Source organism: Hyposmocoma kahamanoa, unplaced genomic scaffold (assembly GCF_003589595.1).
Source record: "Hyposmocoma kahamanoa isolate Upper Pololo Valley unplaced genomic scaffold, ASM358959v1 100021, whole genome shotgun sequence".
In the NCBI taxonomy this organism is placed as follows: domain Eukaryota; kingdom Metazoa; phylum Arthropoda; class Insecta; order Lepidoptera; family Cosmopterigidae; genus Hyposmocoma; species Hyposmocoma kahamanoa.
Window position 1 is genome coordinate 18,412,348 of NW_020653200.1, and position 19,104 is coordinate 18,431,451.

At 34.5% G+C, this 19,104-nt stretch overlaps 2 protein-coding genes across 3 annotated transcripts in view; one reads left to right on the forward strand and one right to left on the reverse strand.

Moving 5' to 3' along the window:
• Positions 1 to 1,274: 1,274 nt before the first annotated feature.
• LOC113228358 lies at positions 1,275 to 2,746 on the forward strand. The gene is made up of 2 exons (XM_026461633.1): positions 1,275 to 1,700; positions 1,944 to 2,746. Exons 1-2 carry the CDS (start codon positions 1,275 to 1,277, stop codon positions 2,682 to 2,684), a joined length of 1,167 nt encoding a protein of 388 aa, XP_026317418.1. The 3' UTR covers positions 2,685 to 2,746.
• Positions 2,747 to 4,002: 1,256 nt separating this feature from the next.
• LOC113232993 (aryl hydrocarbon receptor) overlaps positions 4,003 to 19,104 on the reverse strand; it is a 99,523-nt gene continuing 84,421 nt past the window's right edge. The window contains exons 2-9 of one of the 2 annotated variants that reach the window (XM_026467961.1): positions 17,765 to 17,859; positions 12,842 to 12,931; positions 9,002 to 9,211; positions 8,601 to 8,788; positions 8,170 to 8,276; positions 7,844 to 7,985; positions 6,751 to 7,480; positions 4,003 to 4,632 (exon numbers count right to left, since the gene is read on the reverse strand). In XM_026467961.1, coding sequence (XP_026323746.1) covers positions 4,630 to 4,632; positions 6,751 to 7,480; positions 7,844 to 7,985; positions 8,170 to 8,276; positions 8,601 to 8,788; positions 9,002 to 9,211; positions 12,842 to 12,931; positions 17,765 to 17,854 — 1,560 coding nt within the window. In that variant the 5' untranslated portion in view covers positions 17,855 to 17,859 and the 3' untranslated portion in view covers positions 4,003 to 4,629. Of the gene's footprint in view, positions 4,633 to 6,021; positions 7,481 to 7,843; positions 7,986 to 8,169; positions 8,277 to 8,600; positions 8,789 to 9,001; positions 9,212 to 12,841; positions 12,932 to 17,764; positions 17,860 to 19,104 lie in introns of those variants that run through there. The other variant, XM_026468042.1, reaches the window with a different exon arrangement.

Consider the following 19,104-nt stretch of genomic DNA (forward strand, 5'->3'; position numbering starts at 1 on the left):
ACACGTAGGTATGCCATTTCCATCTTACAGGAGTAGCAGCTTGAAGCTCTACGTCACACTCCTTTCCCACTTGCATTGCGATGGTGAGTGTCAAAACTGCAAGTGTCCTGAGATGTCATACTTTTTAAAATAACACGAATGGTTTGAGAGAGAAATAGCGCAATATTATAATATGTGACCAGGTGGTATTGTAGAGTATAGTGTCTATTTTTCATTTATTGTTTGTTTAAAATGTGAAATTAAAACGTATATATATATATTAAGTAATATTAATAATTATTAAACAGCAAGTATGCGACATAAACTTTGAAGTTATTTTTTCTTGCCTGTTTGGTTTTTCATCCAATACTGGGAAAAACGTTTATAATCGTAGCAAAGACAGAAATTGAGTTATTGACGAGTTCCATTTTTGTGTGGTACTCCTCTAAAATCCCAAGTAAGATCTCTAAAATATCTTATGTCCAATATCTGATTTTTGGAATAGAAGAGCAAATACCAAAGATTCATATGAATAAATTACTTTAAAATGTGCGTGAACTAAATAATATCAAGCGTATTTAAAAGGGCGCAGACGGTATCTTAATCATGATCTCTATAAATACGTTAGTAACATTATGTATGTAACCTGTATGTACTTGAAGGGGGGGTTGACAGCTTAGGTACTAATAACTTTTTCACCTCAGCAGCTCGAACAAGGCTATTTTGCTGTGTGAAATCAGTGAGCAAAATCTTATTTTGCTCACTCCGTGAGAAAAAGTTGCTTTTTGCTTTTTAAGTGGAGACTTGTCATTTAATGCGAAGGGGTCTAATACAAATTCGACATATTTCAAAATCAGTCGCTCCGTCCCTTTCACTTCATTACAAGAAAAAGGAAAAAGAAAATTATGGTTTATTCGTACTTCGATATTTAAGCTACATAGTAGACCCCCACAAAATGGCTGAACGAGTGCACGTTCGGAAACTCGTCAATTCATCTAAAAGATAAATTATGTGAGAAATACAAATACGATTTTATACTATGATAATTTAGTTTTTACAATTTTCATTAAAAATAAAGCAAGTGTTGCAATAAAAATATGCTAAATTTATAACGTCAATTAAAGATAACAATATTTACAATGTGTGATTTCAATGAATACAAGCGAGAACGTTCCGGAACGCAATAAATAAAAGCGCGCTTTCTTTTTTTTTTAATTCAAAATTTCTTATTTGCTTGCGATAGGTACTTCTTTGATAGTTAATTGGATACCTACCTACGTAATAAAATAGAAAATATGAGCGATTCCAGTGAAGACGACAATTTTTTAACTCCTCCAGAGTTAGTTGAAACTGTTAAAAATGCTGAACTAAGTTTCTTGCCTAGTAAATCTCGTGAAAAGTACCTGAAAGTCTACGAACATTTTGACAAATGGAGGCACGAAAAGGGCGCAGGAAACACTATGTCGGAAACTGTGCTTCTGTCTTATTTCATTGAAATGTCGCATACAAAACAGCCGTCAACGATGTGGAGTATATATTCGATGTTGAAAGCTACATTACAAACTAAAAATAACGTCCATATAAACACTTACGCAAAGCTGATTGCGTTTTTGAAAAGATCGGCCGTCGGCCACAAATCAAAAAAATCGAAAGTTTTCACGGCTGCTAATATTGAAAAATTTCTTAATGAAGCTCCAGATTGCACTTTCCTAGCCGCAAAAGTAAGTATTGAATATTATTACTGTTGTCGTAGCGTTATATTTTAATTGTTAATACAATTTGGACTTTGGTAGTTATGTTATCAATTTCTATCAACATAATTATACTTACCTACTTAAATGTGTTGTTTTGGCGACTTGTATTGGAACTTTATGGTTAAAAATAACGCTACATATTATGAGAAATCCACGTTTAAGACTGCTCTAAAAGACACAATACTTATTGACGTTTTATTTATGTTTCAGGTCATCCTTATCATTGGAATAAACGGAGCATGCCGCTCCAACGAGTTATTGAATCTAACTCCTAATGCCATTGAACAACATTCCAGCGACCTTCTTTTGATTAACCTGCCAAATACGAAAACAAATATAGACAGGTCGTTCGTCGTCCGTGAGGAATACGCACACGTTGTCCAGAAATATAAAGCATTGCGCCCTCCCAATACGATCACAGACCGCTTTTTCATACAATATCGTAATGGAAAATGTACGCGGCAGCCGATGGGTATTAATAAAATAGGAGCGACTGTACGAGAAATCGCAACATTTTTAGATTTGAAAGAGCCGCAGCTATACACTGGCCACTGCTTCAGGCGAACATCAGCCACTCTTTTGGCAGATGGAGGAGCTGACCTCACAACGTTGAAGCGCCATGGCGGTTGGAGATCAAATACAGTGGCTGAAGGATATATCGAAGATTCAATAGAAAATAAATCAAAAATCTGTAAGCGTATTATAGATTCGATAAACCTAAAACAGACTTCGCATTCTTGGGCACAACCTAGCACCTCCAGTGATGCGAATCATACCCAAACCCGCCCAGAATCACCAACTTTTACGGTGCGGGAAGGGTCACAATCCAGCTCAACTCATAATGAAACCTCGACCACTACTCAAGTAGCAAACACTACGACGATTACTGTTCCAAATAAAACAGTAACTTTTAATCTACAGAATTGTACAAACTTCACGTTCCACTTTTAATTTTTTGTAAATTCTGTATTTTTGTAAATATACAATGATGCATTTGCTTTCATGACGTGTTTTTATTACTTGTCCCTTTAGTATATATATATGTTCTCGCTGCTGAGGTGAAAAGTTGTATGTATCACGCGAGAGCAAAGTTATTTTGCAGCTCGTATTTTTGAGTCCCTCGCTTCGCTCAAGATTCTAATTCTGAATCACTCGCTACGCTCGTGATTCAACTATAGAATCTTTCGCTTGCTCAGGACTCAAAAACAGCACTCGCACCAAAAAACGACTTTGCTCTCTTGTTGAACAAATAACTATTGTGATAATAGGTGTACTGGCATCTTATAACAAATAGGATTTACTTTTTTAATCATAATTGGAATTTCGATGGAACCTATTACACGTGTCATTTTTGAATTTTCTGTGCTTGGGAAATATTATAAACAATATAATATGTTAATTGTATCTCATTATATTATATTAAAAATATATAAACTCAAATCGTATCTTTATTCAAGTTAGCTTTGAATTACTTTCAGCGCCATCTATTACAATAAAACGAAATTTAAATACGCGGCCCGTCGCAACAGAAGTGTCCCTTCCCATTAAACGTAGCTGTTGACGACGTTGCCTGCGATTCTTCGTTGATTTTACGTTCTCTCAGAGATGGCGCTGCAGGGATGGTTTGAAGATCAATCATTACCAGACTGTTCGGGCGTGCTATGTTCAACAACTTCGCCGCTTCACTGATATTTTTAATTGTCTACTGATTGGGCAAATTAAATTTTTTCGTAGAATCTTCTTCGTGTATCTATACTTTAGTGCACATAATATTGTAAATTTACTTAATAGTTTTTGTGCGGGATTGACTTCAACAGCGGACACTTTTTTTAAAAGATGGATTGAAAAGTGTATTTTTTAAATCTGCAAACAAGGGATAAGAATGTACAGGAGTCAGTGGCATGAAAAATTTATTTGATGTTCTTTTAATTACAATATTTTTCTATGCTAAAATAAATACAGAAAATGTTGGATATTTTTTATCTTATTTATATATTCTTTTAAATAATTAAGAAAAATTATTCAATATTACACAATAAAGCATCTAAGACCTATTTACTATTTATATCGATTAAATTAGAGCAATTCTTTTCAGAATATTTTTTTTATAAATACTTGTAATCGTGAGAGTTTCAAATACGTGTTTAATTTGAACACAACATAATCTTAATTCACAAATTGCTTAAAGTATTTAAATCAGTTTATACATGTATTGAGAAGTACAATCAACATTAAATTTAGCAATTAACTATTTATTTACAACGTCGAGTGCTTTTAATGTAAGATTTATAAATATGACGATTTAAGGAAATCAGATTTCTTTCCTTTGAAATTTTATGTTAACGTTCTTCGACTGTTTGCAAAGTTTGTCGTACATAAGGACATAAAACTTCATTCATTGTAGTACAAATGGAAGATAATTTAATGGATCGATATACGAATGTGATTGAAATTATCGCAAATCGATAAACATTTAAATTATTTCAATCGAGAAGACAAAATAGTATATTAAGGTATGTACATTACGAAAATTGTTAAACGTGAAAATCTTAACACATTTTCTTTAGAATAATATTTGAATATAAAATATAAAAATGTGTATGAAAAATTAAAATTTCAGAATGGGTGCCTCAATTAAAATCCCCTTTTGTGATTAATAATTTACTGTATTGATTTTAATCATAAATTATTCTTTTCTGTTGTTCCGAAATTAAATGTTCAAGAAGTTTCTTTGAAGTATTCTACGGTTCGGGAAATATTTAATTTTTAATTGATAGTTATAATAAGGTCATAAGAGAACATTATTCGTAATGTAATATCAGTGTTAAACTACGCTTAACTTAGTCGACGACGGAAGATATCTGATCAGCTTCACCTGCCGTGCCAACGTCGCCGATCACTGTAGTACAACGAAACAATATTTGTAACCGACAAATGTAAAAAGATATCTCAATTACAAAATATAATTAAAGAGAATTCTTCTTACATTTTTTTATATAAAGTTAAGTTAGGTAATAAGATGATAGCGTGGAAACAAAGGCACTCGCTGTGTATGTACAAAACGTGCTATAAACGTTGGCATGGCGGTGCTTTGATGTCCCCGTAAGTATGGAAGATTTTGAACTAAACAATTTCAATGAGTTGGTGGCAAATAAAATGAGTAATTAATTTACGACTATTCGAACGACCACATGACGCGTAATGTACTACCAGTATAAACAGGTACTATTAAATTTAGTGCAGCTATGATCACTAATGCCTCCGTGGGTGCTGGGGCAGTGCGTACTAAAAATTTGACCTTCAATAAATGTAAATGAGATTTTAAAACGTTTTTTTTTAATTTTTTGCTATTTGCAAAGTTATGTTTTCTAATTCTTTTTATGATTCCAATGAAAAATAAATAAAAATGAGGCCGTTATAAAATTGCCTCACGAGCCTGTCGGTATATACGGCTGTCACGGGAGTTTTGTACAGAAACGATTTGACGTTGAAACTTGAAACTTGGCATAATAATCATGTTAACCCATATGAGTTATTATTACTTGATTTTTTACATGATCGTATCTAGGTACCAAGAAATATTTTCTTGGTACCTTTATGATCATGCGCCACATTGTACAAAAAGGTAAGGAGTTAAATTTTTTTTGTTGTTTTTTGTAATAAAATTATTTATTGCAAAAATAACGTTAATAAAAATACCAGCGTCCATTTGTAAAAGTCGCGACAAGTAATTTAGTTAGGTTACGTTACTGTTTGGTTTGTAAAAGAGCAATTTGATTCGGAACTCTGCGCGTCAGTCCGACTCTCATTTAGTCGGTTTTTTCAAATATTTTCACAAAAATTATTATTTTAAGGCAATACGGTTTTTTTTTTTTTTTTTTTCATTGCTAATTAAATTGATTCGTTTTTAACACAATATTTTTTAAACATTTAGGAATTTACTTTCAATTTGACTATTTTTTTTTTAATCTAGTGTCACCTAATTAGAGACTATGCAATTACTTACGAGGACATTCTATTGTAAGGTTGTGATACAATAAATTACATTATATTCAATAAAGTACGTTTATAACTGCGTGCTTAATATTGATATGCCTTCGTTTTAGCGTTCCGTTCGGAAGGCGCAGTGGCGACAACGACGGTAGTTTACTAAAAATGTGCTTGTTGCTGGAATATGATACCAAAAAGCGTTTCAGGCAGAATAGTTACGTAATACGATATCACGTACAAATTGACAAAATAAAAAAACACCGCCACTACGCCCCATAAAATAAATTTAATATTCGCAACTCTGATAGATAACACGCAAAGCATAAACCTCAATATGTAAGCACAAGCTCTCATATTATTAAAAACAATATTTACAAACCAGTAAACATTAGAGATAGGTAAAAATTTGTGAAACATTGCATTGCGTGACGTAATACTACTTAAATAACCTACAAAAATGGACTATCAATTTAATTCATAATATTTGGATATACTTCTCAAAGTTATCTTTATAAAATATACAGTTATAAATATTTTATATACATGGAATTATAAATGGGAGGACCCTGTTTAGTCTAAAAGTTTAAGACCTAGAAGTCTGAAATAGATATAATAATCTACGGACCACTGAGCGAGGTATCTTTCAGGAGTTCAGGAAGTCGTCTGGTAAGTCTCTGGTAACAAATATATTTCATTTTCGTACTGTCTGCTCTAAATGAAAATTTCTAAAGTTATTGGATATTATTTTCCACTGAAACGTGGAAAAATCTGAAACCAATATAACATTTTCCAGCTACTTTCGATTGTCTCAAAAAATACTTTTAGTCATATTTTTTATTCGATATTTCTAGCTAGATCTTCGACTCAACAATAAAATTTATTGTACGAAGTTCACTTGAGAATAACCAGCTATTATTTATTCACGGTGCTACAACTATACATATACATCTGATTGCACATATAAAGCCAAAGACGTTCACTGCGTTGCTTCAGCGGTGTGATAATGAGATGGATGGTAACGCCAAACCTGTGGTGGAGAGTATTCTACAGGTGCTTCTTGGACCGTGCCTCCCGCACCCCACATGAGCACTGTTTGTCTTGGCATCTCCGAGGCTTGCGTCTGTTGCATCCTCTCCTGTTCTGTCGATCCACTCGAGCCGCCTGGACTAGGGCCTGGTACTACACTCGGCGATCTTCTTTCTTGTCCCGTGATTGGACTCATATATCGTCCGGTACTATCGACATAAGTATACTCTCTCGAGGGCGGCCGATGATAAGTTGGTGCTACCTCGTACCCAGGAGGCGGAGCTGGCTCTAAAAATCCATTAGGAGCGTACGGAGTGTAATGGTATGATAACGGTTTGTATTGATGGAAAAGATTATCTGCTGTCAGGAATCGGTCGTCTAGCGGCGGCGGAGCGTAGTGCAAACCAGGCGTTGGTGGATATTCCCCATAGGGCGCAGTGTATGCTCCATTTAAGTTTGTATACGCTGCTGCGACGGCATCTGCTGCTAGATAATCTACTGGAGGTGGCGCTGGTGTTGAAGGCACTTTTCGTTTATTTCTGCAGGTTGACAGAAAGTCTCTTAGTTGAGTCTTGTATCTTCTAGCAGCTCGTGGAGGAGTTGTCACGTTTGACTCACACCCTGACAGCTGTTCTGTCTCCGAAAAATATAAACTGGTAAGACCAGTGTCGAGGTAGCTCACTTTAAAATCCATGGTCCTTTTACCAAGGAGGTCTCTACCTTCTTCTTCCCTGAAATGAAGAAAAACTGCCTTATAATTACATGCGTAACAGCTTAAAAAAGTTTAATCGAAGTTCGTGAAAGAGTACTAACTACGTTCGTATGAATATTTTGTATAATTGGTCAATAGATTAACAGTAATGAATGTTAATCTAATTCGCAAGCATTATACTTTGGCGCACAGCAACTTCGCAGTTTCAATCACACGTTTTCGCTAGCTCTTTTATAAATAAATACATAGTCGCAAACATGTACGCTATTAAAATGTAATGTGGTACTAAGGCGAGACGTCATTTTTAGGTCAAAACCAAGTCAGGACCAGTGTCAAAAGGAAAGGGAAAGAGATAATTGAACACTATTGGAAGGTTACTCACATGAGAGGCCGATGCGTGCTTATAACGAAGTCTGGCTTTGAATTCTTGTAGACAAGTCGCGATGACGTTTGCAGCCACTGCCACTGCCCGTCTTTTGTTTGGAAGCGGTATGCTATCATGCCGGAAGCACCAGTTTTCAATACTGGAACAAGGAGAACCAGATTGTTGAATAAAAAAAGTTTCTTACATACCTACAAGAAAAATTCTTGTGAAAATAGGGGCTACAATTCAATTTGTACGGTTTGTACAATAATTGTTTTTCTTGCTTGTGTTTCATGTTTCTTTAAGTGTTTTAAAAACTAAGGTAATTATGACATATTACTTACATTCTTGATGAGCACTAGCCACATAGGCCAAGTCGTCATAATGCACTAAATCATAACCACCCATATTAGCTAATTCTGCATCTGTGTAGCCTAGAAGCATTTTACCCCTGGAAAAAATACAAATAAAACGTGTTATTTATATCTAATCTCCATTTACGGTTTATCTAAGTCATAGAGCTTTGGTTCGTTGATGTAAAGTATAATTAATCTATTAGTTCCACAGCAATTCGAATCCTAACAATTAACAATTACATATGGACTTTGAAAAAAATTTAACGCTTGGCCTTCTCTTTCATTTGTTTCTTTTATAATTTTCAGAAGACTTACTATCGTTTTGTTAAATTTGAATTTTATTTTAGTAAGGAAGTATAAAATTGGTTTTTCTTCATTTTTAGATATGCTGACGCAGAAAGAATCTTTTCATGACTCACCTTTGATCCATTGAGACTAGAGACAGGTCAAGTTTATGTTTGCTCTTGAACATGACTTCTTTTTGCGGTATCTCGAGTAAACTTGGCGGTCCAAATGGAGCACATATGGCAAATAAAGCCAACGGTGGTTCTTCTGTCTTCTTATTTTGACCATGTAGCACCTTGATGCGACCCCTGATGTCGAGCCTCTGCAGAGTTCCAGTCACACTCGTATTTATATTATGAAGTGTATCAAAAGACATACTACATTCGCAATTATTATTGTTAGCCTAAACACAATACAAATATGGAAAGATTCGCAAGGCATTCGCTTGTAATTAAATCAACTATATCGCATTGGCATCGTAATTTCTATAAATACATTTCGTCATTTATGCACAAAGCTTTGTGGTATTACTTACCAGAAACCCGGATGTGTTGTCGAGCAGACATCTAAATCGGACTGTAAAGCTTCTCTCTAGCAGGTGCGTTCTGTCAGGTCTTAGTACATCTTGCAGAGTGAGACTACTTGCTTCTGGAGGTAGAAAAGAATTCCACAGCAATTGTCTCTGCAATTCCTCCCTGTCTTCAGAATGGACCAGCTCGTAGACTGATTGGTGAACTATATCGGACTAAAGATAATTTTTAGTAAATTTAAATGAAAATTTAGTTTTGTTATGTTATAATGATTAGTACAAAGATAGAGAGAACACAAAAAAAATTCTTCGATCCGGCTGAACTCGAACTAATATTATTATTAATTATAATAAACGTGTGGAGTAATTTCACGAAAATGCTAATGTAATATCATGGTAATAAAACATATATTCAATAAATTTAATATGTTTATTATTATTTTTGAACATTTTTCAAGTGCATTTCTGTAATTTCTGATTTGAAAATATCTTGAAAAACATTAAATTATTCAAGAATTGTATATAGAATGGAAGTGAATAAAGAACCTGTCTATCTAGTTATAATTATATTTTTTCAGCGCAATTTTGTGCATCCATGTAATAAATTTAATATAAATGTACATCTGATTAATGATCATTGTATTTTCATTGTAATTCACTAACAAACCTAACAAGATAATCATTTCACAAGGAAATATTTATAACCATAAAAAGGCAAGTCATAACTGAACCGTAAATCAATAAAGCATTGATAACCCTACAAATCGATTTAACCTCAATCATTAAAGAATCATCTGTAACGAAGATAGACAAGTTAATTTTAACCTTAACAAAGGCGAATAGCTACTTTAGCCGTGTATAATAAGGTTGAATTTGGATTGTGAACGATAAGAACGCATTTTTAACACGTCATATGCAACAAAGACCCATGTAAATAGTGTGGATAATATGGCAACAACGTGGTGCAAGTATAAGACTAATTGATAATCAATGGGGTCCCTCAAGGCGCCAAACTCGGGCCCCTCTTTCGTCGCTGACATGTAAATGATTCATGCATCAAAAATACCCTAAATGTAGTTAGGAATGGGGTATACCGGTAATAGTAGAATGTGAGTTCGAACATATTGCGATGGCATTAAACATCAGAGGATGATTTGTTAGGTAATTGCTTTTTGTTCTCTACATACAGGGGTAGGGCACGGTTGCTATGGTTCATTACAATGTTTTGTTGATATGCCTTTGTTTTGTAGACGCGATTCTTTTTCTTCCATTTGTAATTTTTCCACTGTTTTCATTTCAGCTTGGAAATGAAATTGTTTTTTGGTTTCTAACCCGAGTATTTTTTTGCAAACAATCCAAAGTTTCAGGCCTTTAGTCAGCCGTGACCATTTGTTTGTCGTAAAATTAAATATTCGAGTTCTTAGGTTTTCACGATTTTTACACATAGGAAATGAAATGATTTTTCCGGATTTAAATCGCGTATATTTGTTTTTTCATATTTATTATATTTAATTTGTTATTATTATTGATACGAAGATCGAACAAGCATAAAGGAAAAATCCTCAATCTTAATTAATTCTTAATATCTTTTTTGAATTTAAACTTTTGAGTGTTCTTATTTGTAGAAATATTTTCTATCGCCTAAACAAGAAAATGTCCCATATGTATGCAAAATCTGTTTTAAATCTTAATCACGATTCGGACTTATCGTGAGGTGCGTTACTGTCTTACCCTACAGTTCAATTTATAAAGACCCCCAACCAAAACATCAGGCCATTATGCTGGTAATGTAAAATGGCGGATCAATACCCGACCACCTGGTGCGTAGGCTTGAAGTTAATCTAGTCGCGATTCACTTCCCTACTTGGGTAATAGTCGTAATAACAACGTTGTAGGGGTTATTTTTAGTAGAGTCGAATGACAATGTACAAACTGTTAGTGCTATTTAAATTATTTCAGTAGCTTGGAAGATAAAATTACGAACGTTGCGCTACAAATGACTAACAAAATAAAACTACTAAAACTTATTCTACAAATACAAAAATATTTATTATTCTAATAGCTAAAGTGAACAAAGATGTCATGTCAATCACAAGAATTTGGCAGACATAACCGAATACCTATCAGATGTAGGGTAACACCGACTGTGAACTGACGGGTAATATAAAATCACTTTGGTAAAGTAACTTTACAAGATTAATGTTTGTCTCTAAACAGAAATCTCTACTACATTGTCCCTGGGTAGGGGTGTCACGTGTCTGGTCCCGACAGGAAGTAGCAAGTACCCTGGCCGATTTAATGATTTGTTTTAATCGTTCGCCACCCCTGGTAAAAATTTACAATTCAACGTAGATTATGGTGCTGTAAGATGTTTAAGTAGGTACGAAACCAGTCAAAGGTTAAAAGATACTGTCAAGAGATTCCGACATAAACAATGTATTTTCTGATACAATTAAGTTTTGTCATACGCTATAAGATCTATAAATTTTTGGAATGAAACGATTGTACGTGTATGGCTTTACAAAAAATCTGTAGGTAAAAATGCTGTGGTGTTACTGGTTATCCCAAAATTAACTACATTATAATTAGTTATAGTGTGTGAATACATATTTCAGTCGGCTAGAAAAACACAAGAAAGGCGTTTAATTATGGTCTTTCTAAAATACTAATCTTTGCCCAGTAATGTTACTCAGGTAACCGAATTACTCGGTCGCTTTGCGTACAAACAAAACAAAAGGCTATCGGGTCGGGGGTGAGCGAATAAAATTTATATACGATTGTGGTTGACTGAAACTTTTATAACAGGGGTTGGATTTGAAGCGAAATTGGGGTTTTTACTTCTGATAGCAATATTTCATTGTGAACTTTATTAGCTTTAATGCGAAGGGCATTTATAACAAGCACGTTTTAATGCATACGCTCCGTTTACTTTTTGGGGTTCGGTACATGTTTTAAGCGTACTATATTTTTTCACCTATGCAATCAGCATGGTGATATATTCAGCGTAATTTTTGACAATTTCAGTAAATGTGGTATGTTTAAAATGAAAGCTGATAGAAAATCAATAGAGTAAATACCCAAAAATCTTCACAGAGAGCTTTTTTAAATGAAGAGAAGAGGAAAAATGACATAAATAATGGAAGAATATTTGTACTTATCCATATAGCTAATGGTTAGGTAGGTAGTAAGTACGTAATTGTTTGGGAGATTTAAGGAACCCTTTGCAAATAAGGCCACCCAATCTCCACCGCAGTATATTCCAACGGTGATGTGACTTCGATAAAATGTTTTGCCGATAAACTAGGGTGGTTTAATAAAAGCTAAAGCCTTTTTAAGTTCAGTTATCGCGATATAATGAATATTTTTATGGAGTAACTTTTGTAGCATAATTAAATTTCGTCCGTTCGAGGCTGCTTATCTAAGTTTTCGTAAGTGATTAATAACGTTCAGATTAGGCTTTTTATTTGGAAAATAAGGATATTTATTCGTAGAAATACGCTATAATTCTTGGAGAAAATAGTTGTGGCTTTGTATATTTGTTTGTGAAGGACAGGTTATTGAAAATATTACAATGCGTGGCCTAGGTATTTTGGTTTTCAACTTTTCAGTTATTAGAGTTTTCAACATTCCAAAATTCATTTTATATACGTAGTCTAAATACTTATGCGTACGTGTAGTGTACCTCTAGGGTTGTTTTATGACTTAGCCAGCTGGTAGCTGATTCATTTTTATAGATAGTGAGTAACATTGTAAAAATACACTGTTGTACACCTTGAATGCAATTAGTACTCTACGCTCCGTCGCTTCATTTACGATACATATGTGAAGTACTAAAACAAAACCAACCTGATGAAAGCCTAGGTAACTTTCGATGCTGTGTGTCGCGAAAAATACTTCTCCTTCACACGTTAATATCATCAGGAAGCCATTGAGTGCCTGCAAAAAAACATTAGATACTGAGTTATTAGCAAATGATAATGTGTCAACGCGCAGGTAAAGATACATTATGATGGGAATTTAAGAAGGGTTTTGACTTTAAATGATTGTTGCAATTGGTGCGGCAAATTTTAAAACAGCGTGTCCTTGTTTTATCTAGGTTGACTCTGGTTAAACTGTCAGCCAAACAATTTTTCGGTAATGAAGCTACAAAAACAGCTACGTTTTTCCCAAAGACTTGAGTTTCCTAGCAATTTCCTCGGGGAGGCCGCCGCGACACTTGGCTGAGTTATGGGCCAAGTTGTTCGCTGAAATACCATAACCAAGCCCGTTTCCACTGTCTTAAAATTTATACAGAAAATGCTCAAGATTTTAAACTATCGTATGATTAATACTACCAAAAAATGTGTTTTACAGAACTGATTACCGATTTCGATATAAATGATGGTAAATATATACGATTATACTTGTATTATAACAATAATTTCACTATATCAACCTACATACATACCACCACTGGACATGGGTCTTCTCCACGCAGATAGGAAACTTCACATATTTTTGATAGGTTGAACCATCACGTGCACGTTTCCTTATAATGTTTTCGTTCACCGTTAAAGCAATTGAGCATTATTAATATCCATTGAAAGCAAGGAATAAATTGTAAGATCTACCATTTAATATGTACCCGTCAACTGGGGTGACTTTTAAATTACGGGGCGAATTGGATGATTCATATTTTTCTTGCATCATGTTCTATAACTTGTTAAACATTGAATTCAGCCGAAATCAATATATTTTTTTACTTTAGTAACTTCGGCTTTTTAGCCATCTTGTCTGGTTACAAGATATCGTAGGTTGTATGTAGGTAAAAATGTATATATATTTATATATGTATAAAATGTAGAATAATTTGTTAATCATTTGTGGAACATGTTGTTGGTTCATATTTAGTTATTTATTCTTATCAATGTTTGTTATATTTTTCTTGTTTAATATGTAACTGTTTGTGTTCTTCTTATAAATAAATAAATAAATAAATAAATAAATAAATAAATAAATAAATAAATATCTATGCTCTTGTATTATATATATGCATAGATATGAATTATTCACCCTATTTATTTATATGAATTATAGTTTTAATTTCAACCATTGACTTAAAATTATATGGACGTCGGGTCCGCGTTAAAAAGTGTCCGAACTTATAGGGCGTTAAAATCGTATACAGAGCGTCATTCACGCTTTAGTCTTCGTTTGTTCGACTGACAGCGAAGCAAGCAAAATTAGACAGTACTGCGATGACATTACAATTTAAATCTAACGTTTTAGCTTTTTATTATTCCTTTACATGTCACTACGTTTAAATAGGTTGAATTGGGACATTTTTTTCGTGGTTTTTGTATTAGACCCGTCGTCCATTTATTTGTAAGTCAATGATTTCAACTGAAAGTTACGTTGCATTTAAAAAAATATCGTATCGTCAAAAACATTGGAACGGGCTTTATTCCCCGATCGAAAATGTAAAATATTAAATACAGTTGAAAGGCTGCACTTATTTATTGCTTTTAAAGTTGCTACAGATTTATTATCGAACAGACCATAATTTATTTTACTGCAAAAACTTTGAAGACGAGTGTCGGTTTTTAAAATATGGTTTGAGAAATAAATATGTTGTTCGACATGGTAACGGAGTGTGTTAAAAATAAATCTAATTCCAAATAGGTAGACGGGTATCAACTTAATGTTTTTTTAATAACATCAAGTGACGGAACGAACAAGTCGTGAGCCTGATGGTAAGCTACGCTTGTCCATAACAGTTACAGTGCCACTCAGAGCTTTAAATTGCAAAGATCTGAGGAACACTGCCCCTGCGCCCGACACCCTGAGACGTAAATTGACAAGTTCCATGTGCCTGTAATTTCACCAGCACTCTTACGCTTCAAAACCGGACCGCAGTACTGCTCTTATTACTGCTTGGCGGCAGAAATAGGTAAAGTGGCAGTACTACCCTGGACGAACTCTTTCACAAGGAGCTCTGCTGCTACTAAATTAATTGAATTTCTCATAAGAATGGTAACAATAACAACAATATGTAATATATATATATGTAATGTCACTTCGGAGCAAATAAATCGAAAAATCTACTAGTCTACGCTTTAGTTAATTTGTTCAAAGCCAAATAATAGTTAAAAAACCTGATTGAATTGAATTTCTCATTAGAATGCTAATAATTAAAACAATGTATGTCACTTGGAAGCACATGAATAGGAAAATCTACTAGCCTACGTTTTGGTTAATTTGTTCAAATTCAGATAATAGTTAAAATATCGAGTTCGTAGGTTTTCGCGAGAAACTATTTTTCCGCATGTCAACCGTGTCAATCCCATGTCAACTTTACAGGTTAACCGTGACCATGGGACCTGTAAAGGGCCCGAAACGTTGGTTTGTTTGAAAAAACAAATGTACGCGATTTAAATTTGGAAAAATAGTTTCATTTCCTAATAGATAAAATGTTGAGCTATAAAACTATATTTAACAATCAGTACCATAATTTTATTAATTCCTGAATTATACTTTTTAATACACGCATGTCTCCATCAGACCAGTCATATCACTAGAAAGAGATTAGTGGTAGTAGAGCTCCTTGTGAAAGACTTCGGTCCAGAGATGTACTGCTACCTTACCTATTTCTGTACTGTCAGTATTACTGTATTCCGGTTTTGAAGGATAAAAGTGCTGGTGAATTTATAGGCACATGAGACTTGTCAATTTACGTCTCAGGGTGACGGGCGCACTGCAACTGTTATGGACAGGCGCGTTGCTCACCATCAGCGCACCACTCGTGCGTCCCGGGCCTTGATATATAAAAAAAAGATCAGGTTAAAGTGGTAACAATGAACAAGGGAAAGAGAAAGCAAATGAGACGGCTATTTTCTAATTAGAGGTTGAAAATTCGTATCCTTTTGGCAGTATGTATCTACTTATTACTTTAATTTCGAAGTTACGTGCATTTGTAAAACCTGCATTTCGAATAAGGTTCATAACTCTTGGACAACGTGTATAATCCCCAGACTGTACTGGAGCAGCGTGGCGAACTATGGCCTAAACTTTCTCATTAGAGGAGATCCATATCCAGAAGTGAGACGAGTTGTTAAAAAAGTACGAAGAGACTGATGCGAAAGAGGTTTGCCAGGAACGTAGCTTCTGGACATCCGTTGTCTCTGTTTACCCCAGTAATGATTTCCTTTATTCTCGGACTAGTCTTCACTACCTATGTAAGTTCCATGGCAATTTTTATTATTTAAGTATTCGGTTTTTTATCGTGCTATATTAATTAATATTCGAGTATTGTATCGTGAAATATTATTTAATAATTAGACGGTAATATACTTCAATATTTAAATAATAAAACTTGCCACGGAAATTTGGTAATGAACACTAATCCGAGAATGACCGATTTCATTTTCACAATTGAATTTGTAGTATTTTCTTTTATTTTTTAATGTTTTTATTTCAATATTTATGACATTTTTAATAGTGAGTATGATCTAACATGATGATATGTGAGTTTTTCGCTAAGTAAACAGGTTCCCCGTTGGAAATATTTGTCAAGGGAAGATACTATGGCTCCCTTAAGATCATACGATCATTTGAAGAATGACAAATGACTATAATATATTATTGTTTTTTATTAGACAACATAACATACATGGCTCTGATCCCAAAGTACGCAACTAAAGCATTTGTGTTGTGGAAATCGAAAACAAAGACGGTACCACAAGCATCCGTCCCGAGACAATATAGAATTTTTTTCTACTCTACATTAACCCGGCGGGAGATGGGACCTCAGATATTGCGACACCATGAAAACCGGCGTGCTAGCCACTCGACCATGGAGGTCATCAAATTATATTCTGATCCTTAGTGCTGCACCACATTTGTCACCACATTTCTCGACATTCAGTTGCATAATTTGGATGTATTTCAATTGCCTCTAAAAGAACACTATTTTGTCAAAGATTTGAGTTGATAGAATAGCGATCTATATACGTGTGGCACTGTGCTTAAATAATGGCAAACACTCGTGTTGTGTGTATAAATTATTTCAATTTGAGCAGCAAATGTAGTAATAGTACATTATTGCAGAGGCCGGGAAGTAAGGGATTGATGGACGAATATGAGTTACAAGGCCGAGTGCTAGTGAGGCCGTGTATTAATACGAGTCAAGCAATCCCCGTTCCTGCCGAGGCTTATATAGTGCTTTTCTCAAACAATGTGAGGAAGTAATAGAAGACTAAAGAGAAGAACATATACATATACATATAATAGAAAAATTAATAAAATATTAATTAAAAGTAATATTTGATATAGTTTTTCCTGGCACATTTAATAGTAGTCTGCTGAACTTTTGATTATGGTGGAATGTGTATCCATTACTGTGTTTTCGTTCTCGTTCTCACTGGAACTTATTTTCGCGACAAACATAGAAAAAAAACCCAAAAAAAAAACGGAAGAGAATACGATAGCACTTCATTTATTTTACCGCCTTTTTTAAAAAAAACAGGGGTACAGGTATTTTTAATTCTCTCAATTATGAACTCATACAGCCAAATGCTATTCTTTTGCTTATTTACATAGTTCATTATTAAAAGGTAGATTTAAAATTTTAGAGAAGTGGACAATAATGGATTTTTATACTTACTTTGCAGGCCTTGGCCGGGAAAAAGTCGCACAATCCGTAAATGACAAACTTCCTGTGTTCGTTTTTTGAAAGTAATTCTAACATTTTTGAGCATGTTTGAGAAAAAATAATTATTTTTGTCATGTTACCTGCAGGAACATTTCTCCGTCAGGCATTGCATGGTCGTAGGGCGAGTGCTCTCGCCTGTGCCCGTGCAGTTCTTCCTTTTCTTTGTGCATGACCACTAGAACAAAATAAAAAAATTGTGAAGCAATAAACACTTTTGTTGGCTTACATTGCTAGGTTTTAACAAGACTTATTTAAGGATAGACAATACATAACTATAAAGTATAAAGAAAAAAAATCACAATTTATTATTAATTAATTTATTAAATATCATGACGGTTTGGTGCTACGGTTTTCACGTATTATTTATAAAAATACTCTATCAAGTAATAAGTGAAGAAACTTCCTAAGACCCTCACAGGTGCAAGCACATAAAGAAATTCGCAAGATCTGCGGACCCGATCTGTAGCTCAGTTGGTAAGAGCAACAGACGCTGGTTCGAGTCTAGATAGGTCGAAGGAGTTTTATTTGTTTGTCCGATCTTTGTATCAATAATAATCACAACTCGTCATTTCATCATCATCATCATCAACAACTCATTTGTACGTCCCACTGCTGGGTACGGGTCTCCTCTCGGACGATGGTTTAGGCCGTAGACCGCCACACTCGCCCAATGCGGGTTGGGGACTTAACACGTTTTCTGGGGGTTATGAAGCTTCTTCCACGTGCAGGTTCCAACACGATGTTTTCCTTCCCCAAAAAGCTCATGATAAATTTCAAATTAAATTTCGCACATAATTCCGAGAAACTCAAAGGTGCCCGGATTCGAACCCACGACTCTCTGCTTGAGAGGCGTAGGTCAAACCATTAGGCTACCACTGCTTCGTTATTTGTCTAACAAGATTCCATTCTTCTATTTTACTAATAGCTTTAAAGATAAAACCTTCAGTAGCAGTAGAGCTACCTGTGAAAGAGTTCGTCCAGGGAAGTACTGTCATCTTACTTATTTTAACCGCCACGCAGTAATATGAGCATCACTGTGTTAATAATAATAACTCTTTATTGCACAAAGAAAAGATACATGAAACACAAGTTATAAAGGACATATATAAAGGTGTTCTGGTTTCGAAGGGTAAGGGTGCTGGTAAAATTACAAGCACATGGGACTTGTCAACTTATATCTCATGTGACAGGCATAGCGCCCTTAAAATCGTTACGATTGAAAGCTCTGAGTGGCACTGTGCAACTGTTGGATAGGCGTGTCGATTACCACCAGGCGCACAACTTGTTCGTGCCGTCGTTTGGTATTTTATTTTATTTTAGCTTATTGGCATTTAGGCCAATTATGGGTACTCACTGATAGAAAACAAAGAGTATTATAAAAGAAAAGATAAGAACTGCAAGTGATGGTTCACAACATTTT

Coding starts and splice junctions, on each gene's coding strand:
- LOC113228358 (XM_026461633.1), top strand. CDS start 1,275: ATGAGCGATTCCAGTGAAGACGACAATTTTTTAACTCCTCCAGAGTTA. Junction 1,701..1,943: donor GCACTTTCCTAGCCGCAAAA/GTAAGTATTGAA, acceptor TTTATGTTTCAG/GTCATCCTTATCATTGGAAT.